Source organism: Ceratotherium simum, chromosome 34 (genome assembly GCF_057802395.1).
Source record: "Ceratotherium simum simum isolate JZ-2026a chromosome 34, ASM5780239v1, whole genome shotgun sequence".
NCBI classification, from domain to species: Eukaryota; Metazoa; Chordata; class Mammalia; order Perissodactyla; family Rhinocerotidae; genus Ceratotherium; species Ceratotherium simum.
Window position 1 is genome coordinate 31,824,636 of NC_141933.1, and position 18,679 is coordinate 31,843,314.

Genomic DNA, 18,679 nt, shown 5'->3' on the forward strand with positions numbered 1-18,679 from the left:
CAAGAGCATACATACCAGTGAATAAATTTACCAGGTGGTTCTCTGAGGGGGGAAAGTGAGGGGATTTTAAGGACTGGAAGGGGGGTCGAGGGTGTTGGTGGGGGTTGTGCTCATCAAGTCTCTGGATAGGACATATGAGTGCAGAGGTCTGTACCCACTTGGCTAAAACAAGTCCCACTGCTCACTGGTCACCAAGCTTCAGTCAGTTCCAATAAGGATCTGGGGGCCTAGGGTCACCCGAGGTTCACAGTGCTTTCTTTATCAGCTTTAGCTGTTAGAACCAGTTGTGACAGAGCATCACAGCCAATTTTGTTATCTCTAGACAAGTGCTGCCTTAAGTAGAAAGTTTTCTTTTTATGTGGGGTGAGTTATCAAGTTTCCTTTGGAAAGTGGCTAAGTCTCCCACTGGTAATGCTTGGGGGAGGGCAGTACAGAAGAACCTTCTCTCCTTACTGTACACCTGCTGCCGTGGGGCACCGAGCAGCCAAAGCACTCTCAGTGCTCGACCCCAGCCACAGGCTGGAGGAAGCCACCCACCTGGAGGACGCACATGCCGAAGGTATTGCCCAGAATCTTGTGGGTCTCGTTGTAGTAGCAGTAGCGAATGTTTGTGGCTGCTACGAAGAGCTCAAAGGGGTCATCTTGCTTTAAGTTCAGTGTCCCATTCTTTATTTTTTTCTGCAGCTGCCGCATTCTTTTCTTCCGGTGACTGCAATCACCCCCATCCCATGAGAGCCAGTTAACCAGCGCAGTGAAACAGCGGAGCAGGGAACAGGCTCGACAATCCCCCACTTAGACCTTTAGAGCTAGAAGGGAACCTGGACACTGCAGGGCCAACCCCCTCACTTCACAGGGGAAGAAATGGAGAAGCAGACTGGTTAAGAAGATGGGCTTCGGAGGGAGACAGCAGTAAGCCTGTGTACGAACTCTGCTATTTTGCTCTGTCACCTTCAGCAGATACTTCACTTCAAAAGAAGGGTAATGAGAGTTCCCAAACCTCACATCTGGCCAGAACAGAGCTCGAAACTGAACCCAGGTGGCTCATCACCTTACTCTCCAGCCAGTGCTTCAACTACATGCTGTCTGGGGACCTGGGAAAGCCATGGTGACAGCAGGGGACTTTACTCATTTTTCCTAAATGAATTCATCCACTTTCTTCCCAGACTGTGGGATCAAGTCCTCCAGGGCAGCTCCAATCTGAGATAATACCGATGGAGGACATACGGGTTGGAAAGGAATCTGGACGTCTCTCAGAAATCCCCGAACTTTTCTTTCATCTTAAAAACCCTGAATATCCAACTGTCATTTAAGTCTTTCTTTTACAGAAAAGAGAGAATAAGAAAGCTCCAGAACTGGGGATTACAGCAGATCAAAATTCTACCAGAGTTCTCTAACTGAATAGCTAGAACCCAGGCCTTCCCCTGGGCCTCCACTCCCTCATCTGTAAAACAAGCCAGGTGGGCAAGTTGATTTCCACTGTCCTTCTGGCTCTGCCTTAACCCATGGTTCAGAAGAGAGCATCAGCTTTAACCTGATGCTCTGCCACATCAAGAAGGGTGGGAGAGCTGCAAGAGGCACAGAGGAGGTTTTTAAAAGTGAAATCAGGTGGGTTAAGTTTGAAAAGCTAATCTGCCCAGAACACCGTGAACTGCTTAATTCCACATCCATCTGACATTCACTGAACAGCACTGAGAATCACAAGCCCCAGAAACTTACAGTTCTGCTGATAGGCAAGAGGCCTTATTCTCAATCCATATTAAAAATGCTTACCTGCCCAATTATGAAAGTCTCTGGATAGGACATAATATACACACCAAAATACCAATTATGGTTTAAAACTACATACCAGTGATAGACAGCTAAATGCTAACAACACTTAGATGCTGAGATTATGGTTGCCTTTTATTTCCCTTTGTGACTTTATCGGTATTTTTCATATTTCTTACAATAATATTGCTTTTATAATTTTTTTTAAAAGGCAAAACTATTTACTCAAAATGTAGCATCTTTTAGGCAGAATCAAGTCTCCTTAAGACAAAAGTATAGGAACTAATCAAATTTAGCCTTTGGTACTAAGTAAAACTAAAAAAATTTTAGATCCTGTTAACAATACATTCAATCAACAAATATGAATTAAGCACCTCCTACGAACATGCCCGATCAAGTGAAAACAGGAAAACACAAAGGTAAACAGGAGAGGCCTCCTAACAAAATGACCTTACCACCGGGAAGTAGAAAAGACCAGCATGTGAGTGACTACACCCGGAGGGAGACAGAGGGCAGGGCACAAGCACTGTAGCAGGAGGCACATGCTGCAGAGGCGGAGGAGCCAGGAGGTATGGCTGAGGGGCTCAGGAAACGCCTCACCAAGGAGGCGGGCCCTGACAAGCGAGGAGCACTTCACAGTGATGACGCAGAGGTGGAATGGCATCCTGAGCAGAAGAGGGGCAGGAGCAAGGCAGGGAGCCTCACCACCACGCAGAGCAGCTGGAGATGGAGACACGATTCCAGAGTCACCACCAAAGACAAGCACAACGGGGAATGAGGGAGGGAGAAGAGGCCCGAGGACAGAGTCACACACACCAGCTGGGCTTAGGGCAGGAGATAAGATGAAGGGAAAGCAGAGAGCTCAGGAAGGCGGTCTGAGTAAGAGCCAGAAAGGCCAAGAAAGGAGAGCATTCTGAGGGGGTCACATAGTGGGTTATCTGCCAAGGAACAGCACTCCACACCCAGAACCCCTCATTACACAGAGCTGTAGGCAGAACTGCCAGGTTTCCAACCCCGCCTTCCCTGGCCCCAGGGTGGGTGTCTTTCCACAAGTATTTGCAAGACTGATATCCACGTGGTTGGACCTGAAACACGTAAAACTGAAGTGCTGTTTCTGCCATGGAGACTGATGTGAAGTGGGAAAGAACAGAGCAGACACACAGAGATGGGAGACTGAGCAACGACTGGAAGCCTCAGCGCTCTGGCTCTCCATCCCCCCTGAGGCAGAGCTGAAACCTCATCCCCTTAGGTTTCATGAGCTATCCCGTATAGCTCAATAAATTCCCTTTGTGTCTAAGTGCTTTTATGCTGGAGGTCTGCTACTTATGACTAGAAGTCTTAAGTTTCACAGCTTCAAGGAAATAAGAGTAGCCACTGTCAAATACAGCAGTGAGCTGGTGGAGGAAGAGCTCTGAAAAGGAGCAGAGGGGGGAGAAAAGCTGCTGCGTTGGGCATCAGGTTGTCGACGACTTCCAAGAGCACAGTTGGGTCACAACGGTAGACAGAAGCCAGACGGCAAAGAGGGCAACTGGAAAATGCAAAAGGCTTCTGTTTCACGGTGTCTGGCAATAAAAATGAGAGAGAATGCTAGCCCGAGGGAGAAAGCTGGGTATGTAGCTAATCATTTTTTTGAGAATGGAGAAAGCTGAACATGTTTGCAGGGAAAAGGAGACAGTGTCAGAGGGGTATGGAGTGTCCGCACAGACAAGAAGGTAAAGATCCTAAAGAAGTGAGAGAAGAGAGCCAGAGTGGACAAAGGGGTTTGCTCTGAACACGGGATGAGGTTCAGAAACAAAAGTGAAGGAAAAAGGGAGAGTGAAGATGTGGAGTAACTCTGACGCACGGAAAGGCAAGTGAAGAACTCGCATTAGATGAGTGTGATCAGCTTGGAAGAGTGGGAAGAAAAATCACAGCAAAAAGCAAGGAAATGGGCTGGAGACTTAGCATGAAAGGACTGAAACTCATTGTCAGGAATAAAGAGAGGACATCGGCTCCATTAGTTTCTCTGTTGGGAGTGTCCTCAGAGACAGACCTGCACTAGCAATCCCTGGAAAACTACGTCAAGGAATCGGTTCCTGGCATTTAAGCCACGGGCAGGAACTGTATGTGATATGGGACACTTGAGGGCCAAGCTTACCTGCTGAACCCCAGCTCTTTCTTATAACACCACAGCACTGAAGGCCGAGCCTTCACAGTTGCTTTGGACAACATGTGATGGAGGATGACCACCTGCCAAAGAAAAAGTCACAGAATTTCAGGGCCAAAGACACCTTGGAGACTGCCAGGCCCAAGACCTCATTTGACAGATGTGGAAAGTAAACTGAGGGCCAGAGAAGAGAAGTGCCCAAGGTCACAAGGCAAGTAGTGCCCAGGCTGGGACTAGAAGCCAGATCACATACACTTTAACCTTGTGCTCAGTCCACCACCCCAGGCATCAAAAGCTGTTAACCTGTCTGCTAATAATTCTAAACATAGATATTTGTCATTTCTGAGAAACAAAGGAAGGTTCCCACTAGGCATTTTACTTAAAGAAAACCAGTCAAAGGGACCTTAATGTCATTGCATGCGGAAACCCCAGAGGGCCTGTAACATGCGGACTCTTTGGGACAAGACACAAAGGTAAGTGAGGAAGCGTTTACCAGGTCTTACCTGATCCTTTCCTCGATCTCCAACTACAACGAAGAGAGACCTCTGCCGCTCAGCTACCCCATTCTCAATGAGAATCCGGATCCGGTTATCCACTTTCTTCCGATGCATGGTGAAAGACTATCACTAAAACGGAAAGAAAGGCAACACAAGCGGGCATGAACGCCAGACTAGGGGTGAGAAACATCAGCTGGCTGCCTCCTGCAGGGCTAGCGGCTATGCTGTGCACATTTCTAAGCATCATCCTACTTAACCATCAAACAGCTCCCTAGGGAAGACATCAGCCTCATTTTTAAAACTAGGAAACTGAGGCTTGGGAGGTGAGGAAAATGTTCCCTCCACAGAAGAAGTCAACAGGGAAGCTATAATTCACACCTCAATTGAGGAGTGTTTAAAAACTGGAAACAATGTTCAAAAAAACAGAATAATTAAAACATATAATAGTATATCTATGGGATAATAAGGCAGTTTCCAAAAAAAACTTTTTCAAAATCATTTTCAAAAATTATCTAAGGATATAGATGCTTATGAGAGGATAACATGGCAGGATAAAGTATGACACCATTTTTTTATGCATATACATAACACATAGAGAAAAGTAAAGGCTGGAAGAAAACACCAAAGTGTAAAGTAGTTATTTCTGGATGGTGAGATTGCAGGTGATTCTTATTTTGTTCTTTCATTTTCTTCGAGTTTTGTTTTTTTTAAATTTACATGCATTACTAATAAAATCAAGGAAAAGAAATCAATGAATATTACTAGAATTAAATATGTCCAACTTGTTTCCTCAAAGGAGGGAAAACCATACCGAAGCCTGTACAGATGGACCTCAGAAGTTACTGTGGTTACATATGACAAAATATTGCATCATTACTATAATAAATAAACATCAGATGTGTCGATTATATTATAATCTAAACATAAAATTGACCTGTTACTTAAAAACTCCCATGCTTGCTGCATTCTAAACATAAAGATCATTAATTGAACTCTAACCTTAACTGTCCTTCTAATCTCCCAATCCCAACATGGACATTAGCAGTGCTATGTGACTGTAAAACACTATGTCGCAATCAACAGTTTCTATTTTATAAGGAAAGGAGCCAGCATCCCGAGGAAAAAAAGTAACGGAGACAGGATTCACACTCAAGTACGCCTGACTCCAGAGCCTGAGCTCTCCCGGCTGCCCGGCCTGTCAGCCGTGCTGCCGGCCACATCAAGACCCCACAACACTCAATCAATAACTCATCGTTGGGGACTGGTTTTTGCTCTAGTTACTGTGGGAGCCTCAGAAGTAGCACCAGATAAAGCCTTGACTTCAAAAAGTTTTCACTCTCCTTGGAGAAGACATTTAGGAGAAAGAGATTAGGGACAATCTGTCTAAAGACAGACAAAATTAGATGTAAAAGTAATAGCTATAGCCAGTGGTCTGATGAAGGTCTGAGATTGCTGTGGGTCGGAGTTGTCATGGAACCTTAATGGATGAGGAGGGCCTGAAAGGAGGAGAAAGATGATTATTTTTCACTCACTCATCTATTCGTCTAACCAACACAAAACATCTAAGTGCCAGGCACCATTCTAGGTGCACTGGCAAACAAAATAAAGTCCTGAATGTGACTGCCGATGCCTGGTGCCACAGCGGTTAAGTGCGCGCGCTCCGCTTCAGCGGCCCAGGTTCGCAGGTTCGGATCCCGGGTGCGCCCCCAACGCGCTGCTTGTCAAGCCATGCTGTGGCAGGGTCCCATAGAAAGCAGAGGAGGATTGGCATCAGATGTTAGCTCAGGGCAGATCTTCCTCACACAGAAAGAGAAGAATACAAGCAAAGGAGCACAGTACAGTAGTTAGCAGCGAGGCTGGATCTGGAATCAGACCGCCTCGGTTCCACGCCCGGCGCTCATCCAGGAACTGCGGGCGAGCTCCCCAGACAGCAGAAGACCTGTGAGCCACCCGCTCACCCCGACCCCCAGCTAGAGGGCCCTACAGGACGGAGAGGAGCCCCGCTACCCCCGAGAGCGCTCGAGAAGCATGCCCGAGAGGGGCCGCCCACTGGGGAAGAGGATCCTGTCATCTAGGAGCGTCCGCGTGGGGCGGCAGCCGGCACGGGCCTGGCACCGGCCCGGATGCAGAGCCTTCGTTCCCGAGCCCGTCACCCCCGGCCCGAGAAAGACACGGCCCCCGACCTCGGCACGCAGCCCCAGCTACCCCGCGGTGTACGGTACCTGCGCCCCGCGCGGCGCGTTCCAGCCAGCGGCGAGGCGGCGGCACGTGGGGGCGCCCAACTACTCCGGAAGACCGCCGGGCGCAGCGGGCTGCCCCAGCCGACGCCTGACCGCGCGCCTCAGCGTCCGCTCACTCCAGCAGGCGATGCGCGCGCGAGCGCCCTAACGGCGCGGAGACGGCGCGCGAGGGGCCCTTTCTCACCCTGTCTCTGCGTGATGACGTCAGAGGCGCGGGAGGCGGAGCTGCAGCCTGGACGGCCCGCAGCCGCTGTGGTGCTGGCTGCAGTCTGCCTCTCTTCACGTCACCATTACGATACCCAGGCTCCAAACGGCAAAATAAGCATCCCGATGACCGCAACCCCAGCGCCTGCCACTGTGCTGGGGCTAGCTCGGGTGCCCAGAGGCCCGGGCAGCATGCGGTCAGCGGGCCCGGATCTGTGCGTAGTTTCACAGATCTTGTCTAATTAACTTCCCATTTTAATGTGACCGGATGAGGAAACTCGATCAGCCAACCTATTTCATTCATCTCTCGCCCCTCCATACCCGCAGTAATGACCTCGTAGACTACTGCGGCCGTAGTAATTGGAAGTCCCGCTAGGAAGAAGCTGGCGCTCTTCTCAAAACCAGCTCTGGGGCTCTGCTCTTACTCAATTACTTCCCCTCCTCTCACCCCCCACCCGCACCCCCAGCTCCCGGGCGAACTCGCCCAAGCACGACTACAAGAGCCCCCTATACATACTCTTACAGCTTTGTCTTTGGGTCGGACCGCTGAACTTCAAGTAAACAAACCCAACTGCTTGCTTGACATTTCTTCTCAGACACCTCAAATTCAGAACGTCCGAAGCCGAACTCATGTGGAAACATTTCCCTCCCTCCCTGAAACTCCTCCCCCAAATCAAGACACCTGCAAATCTAATGTAACCACCACCACCACCCATCTAGTCCAACATCCATTATAAAATTTTTATAATTCACTCAAAAAAATGTCAATATGCCAGACAAAAGGGATGAAGTGACCAAAGCGTTCCCGTCTCTCGTGAAGCTTACATAACTCGAGGTAAGTTTTAAGGGCTAAGAAAAAAGTATCCAGTGAGTAAAAAGTGACAAAGGGTACTACTTCAAAGGCGGACATGGAAGGCCTCTAAGGTGGTGACACTGGAGCAAACACCTGAATTTAGAATGAGTCTTAAGAATATTTGAGTGAAAGGCCTTCCCATGAAGCAGCCAGTGTGGCCAGAGTACAGCGGGCAAGAAAGAAAACGGCAGGAAATTAGGCCAGATAATGAAGGGCCATGTGGGCCATAGATTTAGAATTTAATTCTGGGTGTGATGGGAAGCCACTGGAGTTTGGGGAACAGTGAAGTGACAAAATCTGATTTGTCCTCTCCTCTTAAAATGCTCATTCTGGCTACTGTGAAAAATTTATACTATAGGAAAGCAAGAGTAGAAGCAGGAAGAACCATTATAAGCTACTGTAGTTCCCTGTTCTAAGCTGGTAGAGGTGGTGGTCACAAGTGCTAGATGACTCAGGATATATTTTCAAGGTAGAACCATGTGGATTTGCTTAAGGACTAGACACAGTATGAAAGGATTATCAAAGATGATATCCAAGGTATTTGCCCTGAGAAACAGGATGAATGGAAGCTAATCAAGAGGTCAGTCTGGAATACGACATTCAAATCAAGATACTGAGTACGAGTTTGTTTCGGGGAGTTTGGGACCTAGAAATATTTAGGAGTAACTAAAATGCTGATAATAGTCAGTCATGAGATTGGATGAGATCACTGGGGAAGACAACTAGCTAGAGATGAAGTTTGACAGGCCTGGAGAACTCTGCAAAGGGTACTTAACAGTCGCCAGTGAGACAGGAAATATGTAGAATCCATTCACCACCACCGTCCACTTTAGTTCATGTTGTCATCATTTCTTACATGGGTATTCCAATAGCCATCTCTTGCCCCATATATTTTGTTCTCAACACTGCACTGAGTGTTCTTTAAATGGCAATTTTATTAGGTGACCCACCATTCTTCCCTCCCTACTCCCACCCCCCACAAACACAGCTTAAAAATCTTCAAGCGTTTCCAACTGTTCTTAAGAGACAAAACTTAACATGAAATATAACTATAAAGCATCCATAGTAGCCCTTACCTGTTTCTTCAGCCTCTAACTCCACTGAATCTGTACTCTTTCCACTTGAGCCAGATAGTCACTGGAGATTGGACCATTGGACATGTTCTTCCCTCCCCTTCTTTGCCTAGTTAACCACTCCTCATCCTTCAAGTCTTAATTCAACGAAATCTTTCCTGATCATTTTGACTAGGTCATATCCTGTAAGTTACAGCCTTAATATCTGTCATCAACCATGTTGCTCCATCATGGCATCTGCTACACTTGAGTGTCACCATGTCCATATCTTTGAGTAGACTGTTCAATCAAAGCGGGAACCAGTGATTTTGTCACCACTGAATGCTTAGTGCTTGGCATGATGCCTGGCAAAGGATACCCAAATTCGCTGAATGAAGCCTTACTTCAGTGGCTCCCTAACATTATCACAGAACTTAATGAAAACTAGTACTTACAAATAAGAATACAACACTAAAAATTGCCTTTACCAGAGATCAGGTGGTTTTTCACTACCTACACTCAAAAAGCCAGTCCTCTGCATAGGACTAGGTTAGGCTTCAGAGGAGCTGTAAGGTATTAAAACCCTGATTGAGAGAATGCAGTAGTCCAGCCTTAGAAGACAAGGCTGCTGAGAGATTTCTTTAAGCTTTTTCCTTGTCTCTCACAAGCAGCACTTCTTTACTTAGAGCTTTGCTCGATGGCATATACAACTAAAGCAAACTCCACTCAAGGACAATAAGGTATCAGGTTTTAATATGATTTAATCTAATGTAATTTAAAACATTCAGTAGTCTTTTCCAGTTATTTTTGTAGAATTCAAAATGGGAAAAGGTATCGAGAGGTGCCTTAACAACTTACTTTCCTTTTCCTGAGGGTTTTCTCTCCCCGTTAACTCTAGAAGGGACAGGTACAAGGGCAATATGGATTCTTGTAAATATAACTAAGTCAATAAAACTTAGAGTGCTTAATAAGAACTCAAGTGGGATGGGGATTCAGGAGCTTAAAGATGAAATGAAGGGTTTGAACTCAGTCCTTCCTGTATCCCATTCCCCCTAATTAGTTATATTATTGAAAATATAATGAACAATACAAATTTCCTAAGACACTTGAGGAGGCTGACTACTCAACTACCTTTTACATTTTATGAATTGGTTGTCAAGAGAGCACCTCAGTTAATGAGCCTTCTGAGAATAAACACACATTCCCATGTCTCCTATAAGTGGAAAAGTCTCCCACATAACAGAATTGCATATACAGGAGACAAAAGAACTGTAGAAGATAACTGATTAAAAATATTTAAAGGATATTTGTTTTAATATCAAGATACAATGATCGGAAAAACTCTTCCACATTCTTGAGGGATATTAGAATCTGGAAATAAAACAGCCCTAACCAAGGTAATCAATGATATTCTATTTTAAAGCTTTAAAATAGAAGTCTTATTATCCACATGAGATGACTGATACTGTGCATTTACAGAAGTACTATATATGTGGAATCTTGCTATACCCAGAAGCTACAGTGACACAGATGACAATCATTTCCTTGCAACTCCACTAAAATATGCATTTGATCCAACAAAAGGCCTTCTGCAGGTAGGACAAGTATTCACATATTATACAAAACACTTAGTACCAAGACTCAGATCTTAATGAGACGTTTTAAAAAGTTCTCTGCCCCATAACGAGGCACTCCTTTAAAAAATATAGTCTGAATTGAGGCATAAAAGCTTAAACCTTTAGACTGCGATGGCAGAATGCCAAAAAAAATTATAATTTCAAAAAGAACTATTCTTTTAAAAACATACAGAGAAATAATCAAGCTACTAACACTTTTACACATTCACATGTGCTCTAATGCATAGAAGTCTGAAACCTAGAAAGCATCCCTCCCCCATCCCATCTCTGAACTGATTCATAGAGATCACTGTATAAAGAACTTATTTACTTCAATTTTGATTTTAAATGTCATGAAATTATTTTCTACACAGAATAGTAAATTTAGTTTTATATATAGAAGGACTGTAAGCATACATCATCTAGGGATTACCCAGTAAAGCACGAGTATTTTATCTACCCCCTAAAACACAGCTGACATATGGTTGTGGTACATCCCAGGCAGACGTCATTTAAAGCACACAAGGGGAGGTGCTAGCAAAAGAAATACTCATTTGCAAAAGTAAACAGATAACCCTTCCAATATGATGTACCACAACCACACGAGAGAAGTCAAGAACTTAGTTTATTTTAAAATAAACATTGAAGATCCCCCCGCTTCCCCACCACCCTACAAAACTTCTGGATGTGGAATGTTCAACAGCCTATCCATTTTAGTAGCTTACAAAACCAGCAAAAACTCCAGTTGTCTGATGATGAATGTTTTGAGAATAGTTTTGTTTTTTTTTTTTAAGTAGCTGAGCACCTACTGGAAAAATTCCTTAGCTAAAGGCTGAAAACAAAATTCAATTTCTGCACAGAATATACCATTAACTTAGTAGCCTTTGCTTAATATGTGGGGTTAATTCTCCATAAAGTCAAAGTGGGATATGACAAGCAGCATAGGTTCAGAGGCACACAGAACTAGTGCTCAAACTGCTAGCACAAATTCCAACATAGTACATAGTACATAAATTACTAAACTATCCAGCTCCATCAAACTTGTGACTCTCCCTATGCATCTAAAGGAAGGAATCACTGCTTTGAATACAAATGCCTCCAAGAGAAAAGGATAATTCACTTAGGATTAAACAAAAGGTAAGTGCAAGTACTACAGAAACCACTGCTGGAGATAACCATAAAATCTGTTAACACTAACAATCAGGGGTAAACCACATAAGCTGCTAGCTGTTGAACACCAGTGTTTCAAGATACAACTTTTATAAACATGTTTTATTTGTTTTGCTTATACCATCAGAAGTGAAACTACTGACTGTCATTTCCCTAAAATAGGGAAATCAATCTAAAACACATACTGGTGCTTTTCAAAAGATAGCAATTTAAAAGGGTGGTAGCAGCAGGCATTTGATATCTTTTTCTTTTAAAAACCTTCAGGCTGCAGGAAAAACATGTGACCAAGAGTGTTATAATTATCCATTAGAGATTTTCATCAGTACCTGTATCAATTTTAGGTGACAATACAGCAAGATGCAAGGATTAGTGACAGACAATGTACATTATAAGGAATGATATATAGTACCAATCCTTACAAAAGTCATTGTCGAAGAAACTTGTAAGTGTTCAAAAAGGTATCTAAATACTTCACATTAAGTACAGAAGCGGCCATCCAGATTACATCCCAAATTTGTTGCCTATTTTTCAAAAAGTGCCAATCAAAGCCTAATTTTGCATTTTGGCTTTGTCTTTTACAGTATCAGCTGTTAAAAAGCAATTTACATGTTTTTAACCACAGTCTTCTAGCCAGAGGATGAACAGTGCTGTGTCAAAGCTGGCAGCCAGCTTTACATGTCTAATTAAGGGCCCAAGCATAATTTGGTATGCATCTAAACGTTCAGTGCTCCAATTTAAGAGGAAAAGCTGTGAAATGCAGTTGTTCTGCCAAACCACACTCCAGTCCTTCCATTTTCCTTTCAAGGGAAATATTTTAGTTTTGTGAATTACCATTGAATAACTCGAGGGCTGATTTGTAGATTTTATCCAATGTCAAAAGTCAATCTTGCTTTTTCCAAGCCACTTCAAATAACTATGGAGATATTATCACCCCGTAAAGTGTATTATGTTTTACTCCTAAGCAAGGGTGAGGAATCTGAGTATCGTGTGCAAGGCTCAAGATGACGCTTGGGACAGAACATGCAGAGTAAAAATAGTTTCCTTCCATATCCAGGTAATATAAAGCTGACAATTGTAGTCCTGTCTTTATGGGATGAAAACAGTCCCTTTACAATAAGTTTCCTGAAAGGGAGAACAAATAGATAATAACTCTTCTGGTAACATATTATGGTACACTGGCCAGTGTGTTTTTGGCGATTAAACATAATCCTGTGAATCAGATTAATTCACTTGCTGAGTGTTCATTTGCGGCATCCCTCTGTTGGGTCTTGGGGGCCCTCCACGACCTAGAAGACAAAAATGGCATTTGGTTTTTCTTTCAAATATTATTTGTTTTGCCTTCAAGCAGATTTCATCTGAAGTCAAGAAGCATGTGGACAGCTTGTCACCATATTATTAGGTTTAAGAGGTCAATTCTTCAGTGTTCAAGTTTCACCTGTCCTGGAAGTTGTCATGTGCAAATTTGCTCATGTTCTCTAGCTCAAAGAAGAGTGGAGCTAATGGAGTATTCCACCAGTACTCATTCATTCATTCATTCAACAAGTATTTATTGAGTGCCTACTAGGTGCCAGGCACTGTCAGCAGGCGTTGGAAATAGATACAGCAATGAAGACAGACAAGGTACCTGCTCTCATGGAGCTTACATTCTAGTGTACACTCTAGCTTACATTTCAGGAGTAAGTAACATCATACTCTCAAAATTAATAAAAGCACCAGAATGGAAAACAGACCTTATTACCTAAATTGTTAAAAAGAAACCACATTAACATTCAAAATTGTATAATGACTTGTAACAGGTAAAATAACTTTTTACATGCTGTTAAAACAGATTTTTAGCTACCAGTCAACTCAACTTTCATAGAATATGCTACAAGGTGAGCAAGAAGAACATAACCCACATTCACATGCAAATACCCTTTGATACTTCAAGTCAGTAATTCCCAAGTGATCCATTAATTTTAAAAAAATGCACCTTTTTGCTGGCCAGTTTCCACTAGCATTGAAATCAAAGTACTTTGTAATTCCTCCTTAATATACATTTTATACATGTTATGGCCAATATCTAGAGGAAACCTATTCGATTTAACTTCCTTCAAACCAGAGAACCATTCAGAACTTCAGATCATATGAAATGCGACCTCTAATTGTTACATAGGTTGACTTCCTGCCCAAATAGAAAGTAGTTTTCCTACGGTAATAAACAAAACCAAAAACTCTTAACACCTGTAATTTTTAAGTATAGTTCAATAAGCTAGTTAGGAATTTGGAGGTTTTAAAAGTCAGAAATAATTTGATATCACTAATAGTGGTCCAAAGGGCATTGAAATTTCAATTGGTTCTATCACTTCTAAATGGTTCTCTAAATGTAACTATGGCTTATCTGGCCATTATGGGGTTTCTGGCCCTAAAATATAATAGGCATGTTTCAAAAATGAAAGAATAATAATAAATTTATATAAATGTTCAATCTCATTGCAAAAATGTCTTACAAAAATGTTTCAGTAAGTACTTCCTAAAAACATTTAGCAGGTTTTAGGACCTGAAAAATAATTTGCAGTTGGAAAAACACTTTTTCTGAGAAGAAATGTCCTTGTTTTTAAGACAGTTTATACTGTAACAGGGAAAGTCATTCAAAAAATTAAATTTGGGCTCAAGGTAAGTTTTAGAAACAGAGAATTTCACTTAATCCCTAGCAACAAATCTGGAAATGATAAATGTATTCCTAACATGTAAACTACATGCAGACTATGAACAGCTCTTCCAAGGCCAGAACAGAAGCTCCACTTAGAAGCTAGGATCACCACCACAAAATATTACCTCGTGGGGCTCCCCGTGGTCCACTCTGCCCAGAGCCTCGCTTGAAATTCTGCTGATATCCATCCTAAAAGACAAGCTGGTTAGTACTGAAGAAAAGAAAAGGTAATTTTTTAATGCTTAGCCAGCTACCTCTATCCTTACAGTCTTAACACTTGCAAAATACAGAATTCTTCCTTATTCTTCTAGATATTTATTTCAATATATCATAGCTGAAAGTTATTCTGTAATTGTTGTACTCCTGTTATTCTCAAGAACATTCAGTAAGACATATTTCTCTGCTCTTAAAAATCATTGTTTTTAACACACCCTACTAAATGAGTACCTATATTTAGTGCCAAGAAAAGCAGAAGTCATCATTTTCCAAAATGAAGTATCTTGTACAAAGGTAGAAAATTAGCCCCAAATTAGTCACTGAAACCCATCAAGCAACTCCATCAGTCCCTCTCACTGGTATATTCCAGTCAAGTTTATATTTTAAGGTAACTGTACCTACCCGCTGATAGCCAGAGTAGTCCCGGGGAGCAGTGAACTGAGACTGGGTATAACCACTATTTGGAGTGTTAGAGAATGAAGGGCGGTAACCATCATATCCTCCTAAAATTTAGGACAAGGAAATAAATAATTTTCTTCTCTTCACAAGGAATCTTTACTTTCTTACTACTGACCAAGGGAAGAACTGAAAAACTGTTAGCCATGCTAGTTATTCAAACTAATTTCTAACATCCTATCCTGATCAAATCTGTTTATAAATTTCTATAAGTATTCACTGCCTTGAAAGATGAAATTTTCACCCATCCATGCATTCACAAGACATAAAAAACAAAAAACAAAAAAATCTCCACACGGCCTGATAATATATAGAAAGCAATTATCCCTTAGAGGATAGTGGTAGACATGGATTTGACAGATACAAAAACACTCATTCCCAATTTTGTCAATTTAAATGACTATCTCAAAACATACTAAAAATGTTTAAATTGTACGTAAGAGGCTAATACAGAGAGATATGTAACTTTCTCAAAAACCATATGACATATTTCTATATATTTTACAAATGAGAAAAGAGCATAAACTTGCTTTTTTTTTTTTTTACCTCTGAATCCATTGGCAGGGCCCCTGTATCCATTCATCAAGCCTCTAGCACCACGGGAGCTGCCACGAGACACACCACGACTGTTGTAATAGGGCTGATTGCTACGTGGAAATCCAGTGTTCTGCTGAGGAGGCTGCTGGTGGTTACTGGTCACTTGATGGGGCTGGTCCTGGGAACCATGGTAAGTGCCAACCACTGTAATAAAAAAAAACATACACATACACATATACATACATGTATCTATACACATCATTACAATTTGTTCTCTCAAATGCTTTCTGGTTTAAGAAGTGTCTTATACAGTCTCCTCAAAGTTTAATTCTGTGTTTAAATAAATTTTCATATTAACAATAGGGAAAACTACACATTAATGAAGTCCCTATCTTTCTGCTACCCATATATTAAGGGAAATAAAATTCTTCAACAATAATTCTAAACCTTTGAAAGGCTATATTTTTAAACATCTTCTGAGAAGCACCCGCCTATGGAGACCCACAATAATTCGGAAGATCTTACATACTGAAATACTTAGTACAATTACCATTTTGTACCATTTCATTATTTCTTTTCATTAGAAAGCTCCTTGGTGGTAGAAACTTTTTTATTCTTTTAAATTTCCCTTGATACTTAGTGAAACATACAAAACCATGCTCTCCCATAGTTAAGTAGCTATATGGCAGAACAGTCAGTCAATTACAAAGATAAATCAGCAGAGGCCTTCAACTTATTCCCCCACCCTTAATGCCTGATTCCATTTCAAGTACTTTTAAGTACAGCCAATTTAGAAGATGGTTAAATGATACTCACACTGGCACTCAGTCCACTGAAGTGAAGGGAAGGTTCTAGAAGGCCCATACTACCTTGCACCCCTCTCCTTCCACAATGGGGAGAAGTCTAGAATCTAGAAACCTTCAAAAATTAAATACCAAGGTACATTCCTAGCATTACCCCAATGTTCATAATTCACAGGGCAGGAAAAAAGTGGTGCTAACAGTACCTTTGGGAGGTGAGGAAAGTTTAGACCAAAGGAAGGCCCACACCCCAGGAACAAAAACAGTCAGCAGCCTCTAGCCGTTCGAGGACAGAGAAAAGGTGGTGTGACTTGAAAATCTTTACCTGACCTATTTTATATCCTCAAGAAACCCAAATACTTTTATTAGCTCTTAGAATGCTATTTTGCAATGAAAAAGCTAGAGAATGCCTAGGAGAGAAGTGGTCATGGCTCCTTTTGGAACTATGTAATGGACCAAATACACTATTTACAATGCGATCCTTCTACATACCTTACCTTATACTACGTTCCCAAAACGTAAAACTACAAGCAAATATCATGAACACAAGTAAAATTTTCTAGCTAAAAAGATTTATTAGTATGCATGTAGAAAATAGTCAAAAGAACTGAATTTTCAACTCACTTTTTATCAATAAGAATTTTATTAATCTTCGTCAGATCTCACTGCAAGAAACTCAAAGCAGAACAATTCAAGTATGATCTTTATTTAAAAATACCAGAATTCCTAGAAGTGTTTGTAAAGTATAAACTCTGGTCTGTAAAAAACAGCCAAAGATCCTTACCAGATCCTTTTTTCATACTGTTCCTAACTAGATACTAATTTAAATTACAACAAAATTTCTGGAATGACGGGACACACTGATTTGCTCAATAATATCAGAGTGCCCTCAACATGTAACCCTTGCCCATATGGAAGTTCTAATAATGGGCGATAAGAAGTTAATAAGATATACATATAAGTAACAACATCCATATTGTGTCAGGTGATAAGTGATGAGGAAAAAATCAAAGTAGGATAAATGAGCCACCAGAGTGAGTGTGCCCTATTTGGACAGGGTGATGAAGGGAGGGCGCTGGGAGGAGGCACGGGAGCACAGCCCTAAAAGAAGTCAAGCAAACCATGCAAACATCAGTGGAAACAAGTTTCGGGCAAACACCAAAGAAAGTGTAAAGGCCCTGAGAGAGGAGAGAACTTGCTGTATTTGTGGCTGGTATGAGTACATAAGGAAGAAAAATCATACAACAGGATCAAGGCAGGGGCCAGCTCATACAGGATCTTGTAAACCAAGGTCAAGACTTTCGATTTCTTTTCTAAATGTAATGGCAAGTCACTAGAAGGTTATGAACAAGACAGAGACTCCCATTTCCATTTTAAAATGATCACTCTGGCTTCTGTGTGGAGAATAAACTGGAGTAAAGCAAGAGTCAAGGGAGACAGGTCAGGAGACAAGGGCGACAGTCCATATAAGAGCTGCCGGCTGCCTGGATTAGAGTGGGAGTGTTCCAATAAGCAAAGTGTATGGGCTGACTTTATTTTTTTATTGAAAATATCTGTAAATGTTATGAAGTTTTTATAAAGAATGTATATTTTGAAATGCTAACAAAAGGTGATCTAGCTCAAGTATTTCACAATCAATAAAGCTGAGTAGAATATAAGAGCACGACAGTTTAAAATCAACTGGCACAAAGGGCAAAATTAACCAAGTCAAATGATATATAGTGATTACTTTTCATTTCATCACACCACCTGAAAAAACTGGCAAAATAGCAAGCATGTGAGGACAATGTCTAAAGGCCCCAAATATACCTGTTTTACAACAAACTCATGATTACATGGCAGTGAAATAATTAAAGGAGCCTGAGAGAAAGAAGCCCAGTTTTACATTTCAGAAGTTGAACACAGCATAAATGACAAATTTCTATCACATTATGGCTGATTCAACCTCCCTACTGATTAATGATGCTGAATACTACAAGGATATGTAAAAATTTAATACTGAAAAATCTATAGTCTTGATCCAGGTCTACCAATAAATCGGACAATTAAAAAATTTCATAGTTATTTAAATCAATCTGGTAAAATTAAAGTATTATTCCTATGATTTTAGCAGGGTTTGCTAATTTGTTGTGGGATTCCAATTAAAACTCCTAGGAATTAAATAACCAAAGACCTACAAAAGATATTTCATGTCTTACAAATTTAAGAAATCTACAATAACTCTATCTCCGTTATTACTGTGTCAGGTATGGCAACTGGCCAAATGATGACCTTAGTTGCCAACAAGGATTTTGTTTCAACCTAAGTCTCCCAAATGCAGCCACACCAAACCCTTACTGCTTCTTAACTTTGCGTAACTGACATGCTGCCAGGTATCATCCCAGCACGCTTCAATCAAACAGCAATTAAAAGCAAAGTTGATAGAAATTCGAG

At 41.7% G+C, this 18,679-nt stretch overlaps 2 protein-coding genes across 5 annotated transcripts in view; both read right to left on the bottom strand.

The window, feature by feature from the left end:
• The window catches only part of NAT10 (N-acetyltransferase 10), a 43,933-nt gene extending 37,140 nt beyond the window's left edge, over positions 1–6,793 (bottom strand). Inside the window, exons 1-4 of one of the 4 annotated variants that reach the window (XM_087423149.1) lie at positions 6,633–6,793; positions 4,417–4,539; positions 3,905–3,996; positions 538–709 (exon numbers count right to left, since the gene is read on the bottom strand). In XM_087423149.1, the coding sequence (XP_087279275.1) occupies positions 538–709; positions 3,905–3,996; positions 4,417–4,524 (372 nt within the window). In that variant the 5' untranslated portion in view covers positions 4,525–4,539; positions 6,633–6,793. Of the gene's footprint in view, positions 1–537; positions 710–3,904; positions 3,997–4,416; positions 4,540–5,942; positions 6,556–6,593 lie in introns of those variants that run through there. The other 3 variants (XM_004436846.3, XM_087423147.1, XM_087423148.1) reach the window with 3 other exon arrangements.
• A 3,252-nt stretch (positions 6,794–10,045) lies between these two features.
• CAPRIN1 (cell cycle associated protein 1) overlaps positions 10,046–18,679 on the bottom strand; it is a 34,028-nt gene continuing 25,394 nt past the window's right edge. Inside the window, exons 16-19 of the mRNA XM_087423150.1 lie at positions 15,456–15,650; positions 14,856–14,956; positions 14,363–14,426; positions 10,046–12,831 (exon numbers count right to left, since the gene is read on the bottom strand). Coding sequence (XP_087279276.1) covers positions 12,767–12,831; positions 14,363–14,426; positions 14,856–14,956; positions 15,456–15,650 — 425 coding nt within the window. The 3' untranslated portion in view covers positions 10,046–12,766. The remainder of the gene's footprint in view (positions 12,832–14,362; positions 14,427–14,855; positions 14,957–15,455; positions 15,651–18,679) is intronic.